An 18,161-nucleotide genomic window follows, 5' to 3' on the forward strand; every position below is an offset into this window, starting at 1 on the left:
CAGCTACAGCAAACCCTACACACAGCCTCACTTGTGGCAAAAAAAATTTAAAAAGACCTCACACTATTTGACTTGATTCTTTATATCTAGTATATCATGTCTGGCTTTCAACAAAAAATTAAAAGGCAAGCTCATCAACAGATAGGATGTGGCAGAGAAGAGAAATGAGTAATGTGTCTGATGAGCTCATCAACGGACAGGACATGGTGGAGAAGAGAATCAGCTAGCCTGAAGGTACGTCAGTAGGAACTTCCAAAACTGGAAAGCAAAGAGAAAGAAGAACCAAAACAAAACCCCCAGAATGTCCAAGAACTGTGGGACAACCACAAAGGTATAATATACATGCAATGGGAATATCAGAAGGAGAAAGAAAGAAACGAAAGAAATACCTGACGTATCAATAGTAAAGACCCAAGTAATTTCCCAAACAAATGCAGAATCAAACCACAGGTCCAGGAAACCTCAAGAACACCAAGTGGTCAGAAGTGAAAAAAAAAAATCTATACCTAGGCACTTCATATTCAAACAGCAGAGAATCAAAGAAAAATTCCTGTAAGAAGCCAAACTGTGTGTGTGTTGGGCGGTGGGTGGTGGCGGCAGGGAGAGAACATCTCATCTATTACATCAGAGGAACAAGGTTGAGACTTACATCAGACTTCTCTTTAGAAACCATGCCAGATGAAAGTGGAGTGAAAAGTGAAGTCCTGTTGTACAAAAACCACAAACCATACTCAAGATATTTACTGGTCTAGACATTCCCTGCTTTGGAGTTTCATGGGAGAGCCAATAAAAGAATTATAGAGAAAACAAGAACAAAGGTTACAACAGTGATTCTCAAATTTAAGTGTGCATAATAATCACACGGGGAGTTTGCTAGAGACACAGATTCCTAAAATCCATTTCCAGAAAGCTCAGTTGAACAAGTCTGGTTTAGGGCATGGAACCAGCCCTTTGATTTCATTTTTTTGACAAGCAGTCCAAAGTAATCTTGGCATGGGTCCATGGACATAAAGGTCTCTGGGACAACTGAAAGAGCCAGGGATCTCAGTGACCCATGGCTCTCTATAGGATAGGCCTGCTACATAAGAAATGCTGAAGAACACATATGTGTTTAAGGTAACTTTGGCCAGTGTTATCCTACTGATAAAAAACAATCTTGGTCAGAACTCCTTCTAATTCATCGGCTGCTTATCATCCAGACACTGCACAAGTCGCTGTCTTGGCAGGCTCCTAAGAAATCAGATGAGATGACAGAGGCTGGATGAAGAGATGTGGGTCAGCAGGTTCATCAACAGTCAAGAGGAGTAGACAGGCAGAATGTTACCCCCACATCCAAGCCAGAGACGCTCACGTCCTGACCCTCGGAACCTGTAAATACCTACATTACATGGCAAAGAGGAATTAAAGTTGCAGATGGAACTAGGGTTGCTAATCAGCTGGCCTTAAAGAGATTATCCAGTGGGTCCAATGCAATCACAAGGGGCCTTCAAATGGATAACAAGCAGGCAGAAGGTCTGAGTCTAGACTGGCCATGGCTGGCTTTCCAGATGGAAGGGGCCATGAGCCAAGGGGAGCAGGTGATCCCTAGAAGCTGGAAAGGCAAGGAATGCAGTCTCCCCAGAGATTCCAGAGTGAACACAGCCCTGCCCACACCCTAACTTCAGCCCAGTGAGACCTTGAGAACCGTAAACTAATATACTTGTGGTAATCTGTCACAGCAGCAAGAGGAAACTAACAAATTACATGCCTAAAGGAAACCGGATTTTTCTTACCTGTATCCATTGGTCGTTCTGTATTTAAACTGTCCATGCTGCCCTGATGTCCACCACAAGGTGTTTTTACTTGTTGATCTGATAATTTCCCAGTACTGATGGACCTAAAAAGAAAAATAATAGTGTAAATGTATACTTTTAAAAAATCCGGACATATCAATAACAAGGGTGACTTAAGCCAAGCCATAAAAGGATTAATGGGAAGTCAAAGAGCAAGGAGACAAAAATAGATACCAAACAATTCAAGGCAGAGATTAACTTCATAACCAGAAAAACAGAAAGTAGAAACAGACCCCCAGGAAACTTAGGATGAGCTCTGATTCACACAGGTGCAGGAAGCATCTTGGTTTTCTGAGATGCTACGTTTACAGAGTCACTAACTGTACACAATATCACTAACCACTGGCATAGAGCAGCTGCTGGTTTGGTCTGGTTGTTTTATGGTAGAAACAGAGGCTCTGCTACAGTCTTGAAGTTTGAGGCTGGAAGGAAATGGCCTTGTTTACCTGCCAAACGCTGCCTTGACCTGATGCTCGGACTTCTGCCTCTCCCCTCCTTGAACCAGGACACAGTGAGTGCATTTCCTTGGGTTGTTCCCATCTTTCGGCTGCCCCTCGGAAGGCCCATGGCGAGTGGCCAAGGCGAGAAGGTTGGAAGATGCTTGCGTTTTGGGAATTTTGAAAGGAGCCGTGGTCTAAAGAAAAACACATAAGCGAATTACTCCAACATATGGAGTAATTCCATTCAGAGTCACCAGGCTCGCGGTGCAGAGGCTGGAGCAGAGACTCCAGACTGTGGCAAGCCTGGATTCAAATCTGGCTCCTCTACATCCAGTCTCTGTGACCCTGACAGTTCATTTATGCTAAGCCTGCTTCCTTTCTCCATGGTAAACAGGATAACGAATGTAAAGCACACAGCAAGTACAGGACTCACACTCGGCCTGGCACACAGCAGGTGCTGATTAACTGGAGTTTTTCTCCCCTGAATGCTTTCCACAAGTATCTGTTAGACTAGCTCATGACCTGGCTTTCTACTCCTAAGAACTCAGTTAAGCTACTGCTAAGCCGACTGAAGGGACATTACATTGACACTAGCTCCCTGTACAAGCGCACGCCCTAGACAGCAGCCCAGAGAGTCAAGAGTGAGTAAGTTCCAGATCAGACTTCCCTGACAGGCCTGGTGACCTTCCTGTCTCCTGGGGCCCTCCCACTATGCACCCCTCAAGACAAGATTCTCATAGAACTTACCAGAACCCTGCTCTTTGGTTTGGAATGACCCATCCAGCCTTAGGCCAGAACCCCACAGCACTCTACCCGCAGACCTAATAGAGGCGTGTGCCCAGGTCCTGTCTTTGTCTGCGCTCTGACTCAACTTCCCTATGTGGCTCCTCGGTGCTTCTCCCAGGATCTGGGAGTAATCAACTTCTCTATTACAATTTCTCTTGTGGTCTGCTACTGGATCCAACTGACCATCCAGAATACAGTGCCCAGTTAAGAAATGTTCATTTAGCCAAGGCATAACACCCACATGAGGGCTGAGTACACACACCTTAGTAGGAGAGCCAATGATGGTTGGTAACGGAGTTCTGAAAAGCCAGTCCGAGCTCCGCGGGGAGGACCCGCTGTGCTTGGTGGGGGAGGTCCCGAGGCTGCCAGGCCGGCTGGGCTGGGGGGAGCAGCTGTAGCCTGCCCCGGCCTGGGATGGGCACACGGGGTCAGAGTGCTGTTTTCTGAGCTTCTGCTTGTTCTGGTAGATGTCGGTGAGGGTGGGAGCGCTCTGCAGTCGAGCGCCCAACAGGACAGGCTGTGGTGACTGGGCCTGCGGCACGGGAGAACCTGCCAAGGAGACAGAAGCAACGTTAACCCGAAGAGAACAAGCACAGAGCAGAAATGGGGAGTCAAGAAGACACCTCTCAAATGAGAATTCTAATGAATGTCTTGTTTTCCATGAGATATTCTAAAAATTGTTTACCTGGCAAGACACAATTTTTTGGCTCCTTTACAAAACAGTGACAAGGGCATTGCTGTTGGTGTCCCAGGAGACAGAAGTTAATGACTGTGGGTCTATCAGCTGTTTTTATCAACAGCAAGCACATAACTCAATTAATGCAATGTCTAATTACCAACGAAGAAAATTAAAGAGTAAATGGCTAAAGCTAATGAAGGCAACACAAATCTACACTGAACAAGATGGTTTCTACTCTTCATGTGAAGACACACATGTGTATCATCAATGAAATTATTCTCTCTTCTCATGTAGCAACTAAAAGAAACTCAAGCTAACCTAGAAAAAAACTCCTTATTCAAGAAAAGAATGTTGGCAAGAAAATTAGAAAGATAATATACTTTTCCTGGATTGTTTTTTTGTCTAAAAATAACAAGCATATGGATATTTGTCAGTTTCATGAAATTCATTTGAAACCTAAAATATCCATCTTCTCTACAAAGAGAATACCAATCATTGACAGACTTCCTGACTCTCAGGGGGACACTGGGAGACAAGGTCTCAAAGAATGGTTGGCTATGATCTGGGAACTCTCCTCCAAACCCTGCTGCTACTGACCTAACTTCCATAAGCCGAGAGCTCCAGTTACAAATTTCTTGGAGCTTCTTGCAAGCCAAACCACCACCAACAACATTAAAGACATATAAACCTTCTTGGTGGCTGATAACCATTATCTTCCCCAAAACAGACACCAGTAAATATAAGATCCTGCTGCTGACCACTCTTAGCTTAATTTCATCCTAAATCTAGTATTTTAGTTTTTAGACCCACATTCTGCCATACATGTGTGTATACATATACACATGTACCAATAAATAGTGACAAAATGTTATGATCTGGAGAAAGTTATTTGAGCTCTATTATTAAGGGAACACAAAATCTGCAACACTAAACCAAGAAAAGAGTTCTAAGTAATGGAGCATTCCTTTAACTTCCTAGTTCCTCAAATGCACATGTAAGATTTGACTTATCAGAGTGTGATTTACACATATCTTTTCAGACATATATATTTTACATAATAAAGCAAATAAAGATCCACATTTCTTTTTTATATGATGCTAACTGGTAGCTCTTATTAAAACCAATATTAATCAAAGTAATGAGATTTCATTTTCTAGATTGATTTTCATTGTCTGTATGACAACCAGAATTTAGCCAAGTCATTAATTCCTAAGACTTGGTTTCATGAAAGAATCATATACCCAGGAGACAATCAATCAGCAATGATGCACTAGAAGACATTAGACCAAGACAGGAGAGCAAAGAAAATGTCTCATATAAATTCTATTGGTTTGCTAAGACTGGAAAAATCTAACTTGAATTCACTCACAACGAGACTTAAACTATGAACACTGTGCAGACATCGCCTACCTGATGAGTGCCTACTCCTGGATTCGTGGCCCTGAAGATGCCCGCAGCAGCACTGACGGAACTGCTCAGGAATGGTGCCCACTGAGAGAATGGGAAAGGATGGAGAAATGGCTCAGAACTAGTTAAGGATGGAACAGGCAACAGGTGCACAGCCTGTATATTACAGCTGACAGAATTTAATTAGCAAAGATGTAGTTCAGCTTGTGCATGCTAAGTGGCCCGCATGCTGGGTGCTGGGCTCACTGAGACTGTAGAGCCCCACTGGGCCTGCCTGGAGAACAGAGTCCCGGGAGAGAGCCGGGCACACCCTCGATACCACAGGGCATGCCTTCATGACAAAGAATGTGAAGAGCTGGTCCCGAGGGTCCAGCCCATGGAGCTGCCGGGTCCCAGCTGCTGGCCCTCTACCCACCATGTTCCTGCCAAGGTCGCTCCCATGCTGCGCCAGCTGTGACTGCACGGGTCAGAGATCTGGATGGCATGGTGCCTGGGGATGCTCCTTCAGCCTGGGTGACATCTTCTCAGGACTCACTACCACCAGAACTCCTGCCCACTCCTCCTCCCTCCCCCACCCTTGGGGGTCAGGCTGATAGGTGGTCTGAAGGGCACCCACCGCTCCTGCTTCCTCCCTGATCTCCAGCAGGGTCTTCCCATGCACTCTCTGGAACGTTCTCTGCATCTACCTCTGGGAAGCCAAACTAACGAGAGGGACAGCCGGGGAAGACTTCAGGGAGCTTCGGCAGATGAGAGACACGTGTCCACCAAAAAGAAGAGGCACTGACTAAGTGTGGCTGGGCCTTGCCCCTGGAACTGGGAGAGAGCCCAAGGGTTACAGAGGGGATGAGGAAGGGCCATGGTTTTATTTGAAGAATATTTTTCAGCTAAAAATACTTTCAAAACCATTGCAACAGGGCAAGTGGTGATGTAACATTTTGACAAAATGTCACTAGGGTTCTGTTCTGTGACTGGGGCCCCTGGGCACTGCCACAGTCTCTTGCTCTCCCTCCTGCTGAGGCGTCTCCTCATGCCCTCTCGGTTTCCTCCAGCAGCTGTGACAGGGGATGCCAGCCCTCGTCTTGGAAGTATCTGTGTCTGTGTATGCTGGCCCTCCCTGTCCTGCTCCCCCCACATTTCTGCTGGGTGGCTGTCTCTCTCAGACTCTGCAATCTCAGTTGCTCTGGCCACTCCGATGTGTGTTCTCAAGTTGGAGCCTTTTCTCTGTCTCTGTTTTCCTGAAAATGTGGTTTGGGGTCTTTCTGTTGGGTTGGGATTTGCTGTTCTATGGCCTCCCAGGGTGCCCTGGGAGTGGTTTCCGAGCTCGCCCTGGTGCTGTACGTGGTGACCAGGAGAGGCAGGAGGAGCTGCTGCCCCTGCCCCCCTGCAGCACGAGGGCCCCTGGTGGACACAGCCTGGCACAGTTACGTATACCACTGCCTTGTAACTCTCTTAAATCCTAGTGCCAAAGCAGGGCAGGCATTATATATGCTTTAACCTAGGGTATCTGATTTTGTGTTTAGAGATGCTTTTTATCCATAAGACCCATGGATACTATCATATTTCCAACAGTGCTCCAAATGGATTTACAGACCCTCAAGAAGGAGTTGGAGCAGTGGAGGGCTGGAGGGAGGGACATGGCTCCCTATCAGCTGGGACTCAAGGCCACCAACAGCTGGGCTCCTAAGGGACTGTCGTGTCACAGGTGTCATCATGAAAAAGGAGGGAAACGACTGCCACGTATTCTTCTTACCCAGAGGGGAAGGTGAGTAAGGCCTGGAAGAGCCAGTGGAGAGTCTTCGTCCTATGGCCGGAACCGCATCTGCCGGTGCTGGGGAGCAAGATCCCGGACGGAGGAAGCCCAGAGGGCTGGTGTTAGACCTTCGTACCGCTGCAGATCTGGGGAGAAATACAATTACTCCCTTGCTGGCAGCTTCCAGGATTTTATTTCCGTCTTTTTTCCTAAAGCTTCCAAACAGTATGCCGTGCAGTAGATTTTTTAAAGTATGGAGCAAGTTGTATGGAACAGACATCAAGTGTGTGAAATTACAGAGTGAGGTCTCCCTCCCACCTTGGATCCCTCCACTTAATTTCCAACACTTCCTCAGTCCTACTCAAAAGGTTACTGCTATGTTCATTTCTAATGTATCCTTCCAGAGTTCCTTAATTCAAATATGAATGTATCATGCATGTGGGCATGCATGCTAAGTCATTTCAGTCACTTTTGCAACCCCATGGACTGTAGCCCGTCAGACTCCTCTGTCCATGTGATTTTCCAGGCAAGAATACTGGAGTGGGTTGCCATGCCCTTCTCCAGGGGATCTTTCCGACCCAGGGATCAAACCCGCATCTCGTGAGTCTCCTGCATTGGCTGCTGCTGCTGCTAAGTCACTTCAGTCGTGTCCGACTCTGTGCAACCCCACAGACATCAGCCCATCAGGCTCTTCCGTCCCTGGGATTCTCCAGGCAAGAATACTGGAGTGGGTTGCCATTTCCTTCTCCCCCTGCATTGGCAGGTGGGTTCTTTACCACCAGCACCGTATCACACTATATGAATTACCCAGCCAAGCTTAAACATCATTTAAATGGATCCACTACAAAAACATTCATCATTATTCAATTTTCTACACCTCCAGCACATACCCATGTTAGAGAGTAGTCAGCTATGGAAAGTGACGAACCTTCAATAACAAAGGACTTTAAAAGACAGGTGGAGGAACTGGGAAAGGGGCGAGTGCCCACCTACCGTGGAGAGCCATGTAGATTTGTGCTGGAGCCAGCAGTGGAGGTGAGGTTCTGCTCTATGCGCTGGTAGTTCCTCACCTGCGTGGGGACGGGAATGGGGGCAGCTGCGCTGTGTGGGGACACGGAGGGCTGGCACTGCCTGCAGACACGAGTCATGAAAAAGGAAAGAAATCCAGTGAAACCACTCTCCTTCCACTCGACCCACTGGTGACATTGAGAAAACTCTAGAAGAAGCCAAGTGATCACATCTGAATGCGAACAAGAAATGATCTTAAATATATATATATAGCCGAAAACATCACACCTGTCATTTCAAGAAGTCTCCTGGTTTGCACACACACACTGAGGAGGAAGATGTGCAGCCAGAAGGGGACACACACCCCTCTACAGCAACAGGAAGGGCCCACGGCCGGCACAGCGCCGCTTCAGCTGCTTACCTTCTGCGGCTCATTCTCATGTGATCAAGAGGAAAAATGCTTCTAGGAAACTATGCTGGGTAAAAGAACAGGAAATTCAAGAGCAGAGATGCCTGGAATGTTTACAAAAGTTATGAGTGCAGTAAGCATTCTCAGGAACTGGGACTTTGATGAAGACTAAAAACATACTGTGTGACTCCCAGCACACAACTCATGTGAGATCCACACTGTGCAGCACAGCTGGTTTCTTTCCTTGCTTTTCACAAATTCAGAAATGGCATGTCCTTAGATGACCTTCAATGCAATCTATAACATCGGGGGGGGGGGGCCCTGGGCCTTAAGAAAGAATGAGTGATTTCATTCTTTTGCCTTTCCTTAATTCTGAAGAAGCCACAAAATCTCCCACTTTTGCCTAGTTACAATATTAGAGAGATAAAGAGATGATATATTTAGTTATTTAAATAAAAAATCAATGAAACTGATAAACCCTTGGTGATATTAACTAAGGATAAAAGAGAAAAGACTCAAAATCGTAAATTAAAGAAAGGTCATAACTAATGCCACCTAGAATATACAGATAAATCCTACAAATACACAACCTACCAAGACTGGATCACGAAGAAAGAAAACCTGAATAGATCTATTACTAGTAACGAGACTGAACCATTAACTGAAAACCTCCCAAAAGAGAAAAATCTAGGACCATATGGCTTCACTGGTGGATTCTAGCAGTTAAAGACTTAACCAAACAACACTCAAACTCCTCCAAAAATTGAAGAGGGGGGAACACTTCCAAACTCATCCCATGAGTTCAGCATTACCCTAGTACAAAAGCCAGACACAGATACTATAGGAAAAGAAAACTACAGAATATCCCTGATGAAATCTGAAGTGAAAATCCTCAACAAAATACTAGCAAACTAAATTCAAGATTATGTCAAAAGGATCAAACACTATGATCAAACAGGATTTACAGTATACCATAATTAACAGAACAAAGGACAAAAACCACACAATCGTCATAAATGATGCAGCATTTGTCAACATCCAACACCCTTTCATGATAAAAACTACTAAATAAAACAGGAATAAATGGAAATTATCTCAACAATAATAAAGGTATATATGAAAAGCCCACAGCTGACAACATATTTAATGGTGAAAGACAGAAAGCCTTTCCTCTATGATCAGGGATGAGTTAAGAATGGCCTCTCTTAACAATTCTATTCACTATAGAATTCCTAGCCAGAGCAATTGGGCAAGAAAAAGAAATAAAAGACATTCAAACTGGAAAGGAAGAAATAAAATTATCTCTTCACAGACAGCATGATCGTAAATGTAGAAAACTAAAGATTTCACATACAAGGGAAAAAAAAAGACATCAGAACTAGTAAACTCAGCAAAGTTGCACGATATAAAAGCAACAAACAGAAAAATCAGTTGTATTTTCCATATATTAACAACAAATAATCCAAAAAGGAAATTAAGACAACAATCTCACTGATACTAGTATCAAAAAGAATAGAATTGAGAAATAAGTCTAACCAAGGAGATGAAAGACTTGCATGATAAAAACTACAAAACATTGTTAAATGTAATTAAAGAAGACACCTCATATTCATAGATTGGAAAACTTAATATTGAGATGTCAACAGTAATACCCAAAGTGTTTTATACAGATTAGTGCTGTCCCTATCAAAATCCCAATGGCTATTTTTATATAAATAGAAAAAAAAATCTATCCTAAAATTCATATGGACTCTGCATGGACCCTGAATAGTCAGAATAATCATGGAAAATAAAAAAATTGGAGGTCTCAGTCTTTTTATTTATATTTTAGGCTGTGCCACATGGGCTTGATGGAGAAGGCAATGGCAACCCACTCTGGTACTCCTGCGTGGAAAATCCCATGGACGGAGGAGCCTGGTAGGCTGCAGTCCACGGGGTCACTAAGAGTCAGACATGACTGAGCGACTTCACTTTCACTTTTCACTTTCATGCACTGGAGAAGGAAATGGCAGCCCACTCCAGTGTTCTTGCCTCGAGAATCCCAGGGACAGGGGAGCCTGGTGAGCTGCCATCTATGGGGTTGCACAGAGTTGGACACGACTGAAGCAACTTAGCAGCAGCAGCATGGGCTTGAGGGATCTTAGTTCCCAAATCAGGGATTGAACCCAAGTCCATGGCACTGAAAGTGCCAAGTCCTAAGCACTAAACCACCAGGGAATTCCGAGAGATCACATACTCCTTGATTTCAAAACATACTACAAAGCTACAGTAGTCAAAACAGTGTGGCACTGGCATAAAGACAGACCTATAGACCAACAGAGAACTCAGAAACAAACTCTTGCATTTATGAATAAGTGATCTTTGACAAGGGTGCCAACATCACTCAATGGAGAAAGGAGTCTCTTCAGCAAATAGTGCTGGGAAAACTAGATATCCACCAGCCAATATTGAAACTGGACCCATCTCTCATGCCACATACAAAAACCACCTAAAAACAGATTAAAGATCTAAATACAACAACATAATGTACAACCATACATCCACGTGGAGACCATATATGGAGACCTATTGTACAACACTGTGAATAAACTTAATGCTGTTTATGAACTCAAACTGAAAAATAGTTAAGACAGCAATTTTTCATTTTTTTTTTTACAATTTTAAAAAATGTTTAAAGAAAGAAACCGTTGTGAAACAAAATAAATTTTAGAATCAAGAATAGAATTCTGTAACTTCACTCAAACACACAAAAAATATGAAAAAAATGTTTAGTGAAATACATGCAGACATACCCTCCACACACCAAGAACTCATTAGAAGCACGTCTGCCAGCAGTTCCGATTGGCATATCATCTGAAGAAAAAAAGAGAAAAATACAACCAGTTTTGCTAAACCACCTGCTTAAAAGCGTTTATTGTTCCAATTTGACTATTAGGAAACAATTTGATCACAATACAAATTTACCATTTGCTTATGTTGTGATTTTGCAACAATAAGCTAGTAGGGAACACTGCACCCAGTTGAACTCACAGGCTGCCAACATCAGGTTTTTTCAAGGTAAACTGTCATGCTTATTGCAACGAGTATGTATTTCTCCACCATTTAATATGTGCAAAATCCGTGCTACTGTTTTTACCATGTTCGTTTCACATGTCACTGACAAAGGTTTTGGGTGTTGTTCTCCTAACCCCAGTTTGCCATAAACACTGTGGGCTTTACTGAACTACTCTGCAGAGTGTGGTGACTTAAGAACATGTGTGTCACCTTCTAGTACAGCTGCCTGCACCCCGAGTCCAGTTCACTCTAACGCTGGAGCATCCCCACTCCTGCATGACACTCTCCTGGGTCTTGCATGGGTGGCTGAACAAGATGTCATGAAGCTGGGCCTCTCGGACACAGATGCCACAGGGAGTCTTCATGCTCAGACATCACCCATCTACGGGAACAGAGTGCAGCTCAGAACACAGGGTCTCTCATCCCTTACCACCTCTACACCCATCAGATCACACTGCCCTGTGTGACCTTTACATGGCTGCAAAGGTATAATTCATATGTGCTGATATGAAATAGTACTGTTGACTAATAATATAAATTTTTAAAAATAAACTATGGTAACTTCAAATACTCAAAAAGGAAAAAAATACTCACAAACCTCCCTTTGAATGAATACTCACAAACCTTCCTACATGCAACTGAGGAATATCAATACATTTATTTTTGTCCCTGCTGTCATGAAGCTTACACTCTAGTAGTGAAAAAAGGTTAACAGTAGCAGGAAGTGATAAGATGTATAAAAGGAAAATAAGTCAGGGTAAGGGGATAGAGAGGGCCACAAAGAAGTCAGTTTTAAAGACAACAGTTGCCCAAGGGTAATGGAGAAAACAGGGCAGAGGGGACAGGGTTGGAAGCTGGAGTTTACCTCTCCATTTTGCAGCTTTGAGTTTGGAATCATGTATCACTGTGAAACAAAACTAAGAAGAAAAGAACAATCCCTAGAAATCAAAAATAAAATGAAGTGATGGAACCTAATCATGTATCAGCTCGGTAACATAACTACCAGAGGGGAATGCTTTCAAGTGACTTTAAACTCGGAAATTTAATTGAACATTCCTAATGGCTAACCAAAGAGCCTCTTGATGAAAGTGAAAGAGGAGAGTGAAAAAGTCGGCTTAAAGCTCAACATTCAGAAAACTAAGATCATGGCATCCAGTCCCATCACTTCATGGCAGATAGATGGGGAAACAGTGGAAACAGTGGCTGAGTTTATTTTTCTGGGCTCCAAAATCACTGCAGATGGTGATTGAAGCAACGAAATTAAAAGACACTTACTCCTTGGAAGGAAAGTTATGACCAATCTAGACAGCATATTAAAAAGCAGAGACATTACTCTGCCAACAAAGGTCTGTCTAGTCAAGGCTATGGTTTTTCCAGTGGTCACGTATGGATGTGAGTTGGACTATAAAGAAAGCTGAGTGCCGAAGAACTGATGCTTTTGAACTGTGGTGTTGGGGAAGACTCTTGAAAGTCCCTTGGACTGCAAGGAGATCCAACCAGCCCATCCTAAAGGAGATCAGTACTGGGTGTTCATTGGAAGGACTGATGTTGAAGCCAATACTTTGGCCACCTGATGCAAAGAGCTGACTCATTGGAAAAGCCCCTGACGCTGGGAAAGACTGAGGGCAGGAGGAGAAGGGGACGACAGAGGATGAGATGGTTGGATGACTTCATCGACTTGATGGACATGGGTTTGGGTGGACTTCGGGAGTTGGTGATGGACAGGGAGGCCTGGCGTGCTGCGGTTCATGGGGTCGCAAAGAGTCGGCCACGATTGAGCGACTGAACTAACTAATGGCTGAGTCTTTGTTGGGGGATTTGAGCAGCCCCTCAAAAAGGAAGCTGTCTGAGACAATGACTCAGACTGATGACCCAGTGTAGACTCACTGTCCATAAGATCCGCCACACACGAAGCTTTCAAATAACATCTTAACTGCTAATTCTAAATTATGAGCACATGACCATCACCAAACATTCAAAGAAAGAATCTAAATGAAAAACTAGACTCTAAAACAAACTGGAGGAAAAAAAGAACTAAACATTTTACAGCAAAAAGTTTTAAAATGTATATAATTAAGTGTGTTCAGAGAGAAAACAGTGCATCTTGAAACAAAAATAACAATACTGAGAGGGAGATAAAAAGAACTTCTAAAAATTGAAAAGATGAGAGCATAATAAGTGAAAAACCCAATAGAAGATTAATGAAATAAAATTCACATTTTATGGCAAGGCAAGAGAAATTTAAAACAAAAGTTCTCTCTGCTCATCTGGGTCTCCTCCCTTCCTTTTAGTGGATATTTTGCACCTGCATTAACCAGACCTCCTTAGGAAATAACCTTCCCTCTAAATCTTGTAAGGGGTCATCACAACAACCCACCACTGGCTTTTTACATGCAGACCTGGATTGGGTAGCTAACAACATGTCATTTGATGTACAGCCCCTATATAATTGTGCTTTGACCAGTAACAACTAGAACAGTCCTTATTAACTTTTCATCAAGAGAACATTTAGGAAACTTTCCTAAAAGTAGAGCAATACAACAAAAAGATGAAAAATCAGACAAAGAAGGTTAAGAAAATCAGGAGTATGCTCAGGTATGTGTTACATTAGTAGTGTTAAGTTGTACAGATGTTTTAAATGTTTCCTTCAGAGACCTCCAGTTCCTGATTTCACATGTAAGGAGCTTGGAAGTCACCCTTCCATATTGATAAGTGAAAACTCTTTTTGGCTCCAGAGGAGACAGGAGGACCCTGGGCGAAGAGATGTCCCCAAGACTGCAGAAACAGGCACACACAGAGAGGACTGGCTTCCCTGGGAAGGGACTCATCAACCGAAACAACTATGGAAACCAGAGCCAGGGCAGGAACACCTGAGTGAGAACTGACAACTTGCTGGAGCCTCGGGGCAGACAGCTCTGAAAGCTGAAAACTCCAGCGAGACACAGTCATAGGAGCAGCACAGGGCTGTCAGACTGACCTCTGGGAGCCCAGGCAGACTGCCACAGTAAATGTGGAGAAAGATACTTTCCTGCCTGGAGCGGGGGAGGGGGCTTCTGTGGAACAAGGCCAGTCCTCAAGGGACATGTACTAACCCGAGTTCACCGGGTGGGGCTGAACTCAGAGCCTCAGTGACCTGGAGATGGGGAACCCCCAACTCCAGGCCCCTCCAGCCACCCTGTCCCACTTCAGACAAGAGAAGAAATGTGAAATAGCTCTGAAGTTCACAAACCAAAGGCTCAGGCTCCATGAAAGTGTGTGAAAGTCTCTCAGCCATGTCCGACTCTATGCTCCATGAAAGGCAGAGCCTTAACCACAGGGCTGCCTCCTCCTCACCACATCATTAACGACCACAGCTCTAACGGCCTGTGGACAGCACTTACCTACCCTACCCCAGCCCTCGATATGTCAGATGCAACTATCTAGACACAAGTACAAACCACATCAAAGGCAAAAAAACACCCTGAAGAGGCAGAGCATCAGAACCAGACACAGTGGGGATGCTGGGATCCCCAGATCCAGAATTTAAAATGATGATGATTATCATGTGTGTGTGCTCTCAGTCGTGTCCGACTTTTGTGACCATAGGAACTGTGGCCCACCAGATTCCTCTGTCCATGGCATTTCCCTCGCAAGAATACTGGAGTGGGCTGCCATTTCCTTCTCCGAATGGATTAATATACTAAGGGCTCTAATGGAAAAAGCAGACAGCACACAAGAACACATGGGGAATAAAAGCAGAGATGGAAATCCTAAGAAAGAACCAAGAAGAAATGCTAGAGATAAAAAACACTGTAACAGGAATGAAGAACGTCTCTGGGAGGCTTATTAGTAGACTGGGCATGTTTGAGGAAAGGATCTCTGAGCCAGAGGATTATTTCAACAAAATCCTTGAAAACCAAAAAATAAAGACTTAAAAAAAAAAAGAACAGAATATCCAAGGTCTGTGGGACAACTGCAAAAGGTGTAACATGTGCAAAATGGTGATTCCAGTAGGAGAAGAGAGAGAGGAACAGAAGGAACTATCTGAAACAATGAGAATTTCCCCAGATTAATGTCACTCATCAAGCCCCAGATCTAGGAAGCTCAGAGAACACTCAGCAGGGTAAATGCCCCAAACAACTACACACTGGCATGTTATTTTAAAATTCTAGAAAATCAAAAATAAAGAAAAAATGCTGAAAGAAGCCAGAGGAGAGAAACACCTACAGAGGAATAAAAACAGAATTACAGACTTCTCTGAAACCTCAAAAATCAAAAGAGAGTGGAACCAAATACTTAAGGTATTGAGAGAAATAAACCACCAACTTAGGATTTCATACCCTGCAAAATTATTCTCCAAAATGAAGGAGAAATATAGACTCTCAGACAAGCAAAAATTGAGGGGACTTGTTGCCAGTAAATCTGCCTTGCAAGAAGTTCTTTAAAAGAAAAATAATATAGATCAGAAAACTGAACCTACACCAAGGAAGGAATAGGTGAAAGTAAAACGAAAACTTTTAATTTTGATTATTCTTAACTGATCTAATAGGTAACAGTTTGTTCAACAGCAACAATGTACTCAGTTATGTGTGCTTCCCTCCATGCCCTATGTGTATACATATATATATATATATATATGCTTGTGTATGCTTATATATAAGTGAAATTAATGACAACAAAGATACAGGGAGGAAGGAATTAGGGTTATTTTGTTATTATAAGATACCCACAATATTCATAAATGGTATGGTGTATTTCAAAATGGACATGGATTAGTTACACATGTATACTGCAAATCTAAGACAAATCAACCACTCAAAAAAATAAAAAAGAAGTATAACTGATATCTAAGAAAGGAAAGAAAATAGAACCTTAATAAATGGTCAATTAAAACCACAAAAGGTAGAAAAAGAGTAGAAGACAAACAGGAAGGCAGATCAAGGACAACAATAGAAAACATGAATGTGGTAGGCACTAATCCATGTGTATCATCAATAATCACTTTTAACATCAATGGTTGCACAGGTAAAAGAGGTTTCAAAGAAGACATATGGGGGGCCAACAGGTACATGAAAAGGTGCTCAACGTGGCTAATTATCAGAGAAACGCAAATCAAAACCACAGTGAGGTAATCACCTCACGCCAGTCTGAAGGCTCCTATCACCAAGACTACACATCATAAATGCTGGAGAGGGTGTGGGAGAAAGGAACCCTCCTACACTCTACACTGTAAAGATTCTGTCACTGAACACGTCTTAGAGAATCAACACAATTCCAATCAAAATCCCCAAATGGCTTTTTTGTAGCATTTTCAAGTCAAAATTAAACTACATGGGGGGAAAGGGGCCAAGAATAGCCTGGGTGATTCCACAGAATTCTTGGGTGCCCCCTCACCTTCACCTCTGACCCCATATTACACACACACAATGAAACAAATCCTTTATATAAGCCTGATGGGGCATGTCTGGGATTGCATATAAATGAGGAAAAGACAGAACATTCAATAAATAATCCTGGGGTAACTGATAGAACTCTTATCATCTATACAAATGAGTTTCAGGTAAAGTTAAATATGGAAAAAATAATGAAAATCTCTAGAAGGCACCATGGTACTACTGGGGCGGCATGACAGGACACTGCTGCTAGTGGCTACAGGCTACAACTTGCTTGTACCAACATTTTGCACAGCTGAAGCTGTACATATCTACAACCACCTGGAGGAAATCTGGCACAAGGACATCTGTTACCACACATTCTGAACAGTAAAAAGATGGAAATGATCCAAGTCACAATCAGTAGGGAGATGGATAAACTATGGTTCAGTTGTACTATTTTTAATATAAAATTCATAAGTTAAAATGAACTAGATACACACCTAGCTATATATCTAGATACACAGCAAAAATAGGAATAAAAAAGCAAACTACAGAAACAAATATTCTATGTAACATTTACTTAAAACTGTAACATCACAAAAATATTTTTTTTTTATATACAGGCATATTAGAATTGTAATATAAATCAAGAAGAAGAATATATCTCTGGCAAGATTAGAATGAGGCCAGGTGCTCTGTCTGTACCTACAGCATTGTATACCTTTAAAAAGACATCCAAAACATCCATGGCAAAATGGTGACATAAATAAAATTAGCAGGTGGACCATTTGAGTATCTGCTGTATTATTTGGCTTGAAATATTTAACAATTTAAAACTTTTAATTACTTTTTCAGTAAGGTAAAACCACCACACAGGATGATTTCTAAAGGCAACTCCCAGCTCTCGGTGCTCTGGTCAGAACCTGCCACCTGCTATTACATGCTATGCATGATTCCCCTGCCCCAGCCAAGCAGCCCTAAAGTGTGTCTGGTCTGAGGTCGCAGCCTTCCTGACAGCTAGCAAGGGGCTAATGTAAGCAGCTATTAAATATGAATTTGACAAACATCCTGAGACCTCTTGACACAGACTTCTCCAGCTTCCTACATCTGCACACAGTCAACCTGATACTATTAAATCATTAAAGTCTTTAAGTTTCCAGCTCTTCTGATCCTACTCCTCTGCAGCCAAATCGTAGTTCCTTCTTTTTTATGGTTCTAACTTCTCTTCTCGTAGGTCTCCCAGTGCCCTGCACTACTTCACAGAATCCTGCCTTGGATTCAGGCAGCCTGGATTCTGCTTCCTTTATAAAACATCCTTCCTGTGTGTTTATGAAGCTCATTCCTGAACTCTGGCCAGCATCTCCTGAAGCACAGCCAGACTGTTTGTAAGACCTTTGACTCCCAGATTTTTTCCAAAAGAGGTCTTCCTTTAGATCCTTTCC

At 43.0% G+C, this 18,161-nt stretch overlaps 1 protein-coding gene across 5 annotated transcripts in view; it reads right to left on the reverse strand.

Moving 5' to 3' along the window:
- Positions 1-18,161, reverse strand: part of ULK2 (unc-51 like autophagy activating kinase 2) — a 56,794-nt gene that overhangs the window by 10,379 nt on the left and 28,254 nt on the right. For all 5 annotated transcript variants that reach the window (XM_043473062.1, XM_043473063.1, XM_043473061.1 and 2 more), the window contains 7 exons: positions 11,104-11,164; positions 7,888-8,025; positions 6,895-7,040; positions 5,148-5,228; positions 3,321-3,607; positions 2,279-2,466; positions 1,773-1,876 (listed from right to left, as the gene is read on the reverse strand). In XM_043473062.1, the coding sequence (XP_043328997.1) occupies positions 1,773-1,876; positions 2,279-2,466; positions 3,321-3,607; positions 5,148-5,228; positions 6,895-7,040; positions 7,888-8,025; positions 11,104-11,164 (1,005 nt within the window). The remainder of the gene's footprint in view (positions 1-1,772; positions 1,877-2,278; positions 2,467-3,320; positions 3,608-5,147; positions 5,229-6,894; positions 7,041-7,887; positions 8,026-11,103; positions 11,165-18,161) is intronic.

Source organism: Cervus canadensis, chromosome 1 (assembly GCF_019320065.1).
Source record: "Cervus canadensis isolate Bull #8, Minnesota chromosome 1, ASM1932006v1, whole genome shotgun sequence".
Lineage (NCBI taxonomy): Eukaryota > Metazoa > Chordata > Mammalia > Artiodactyla > Cervidae > Cervus > Cervus canadensis.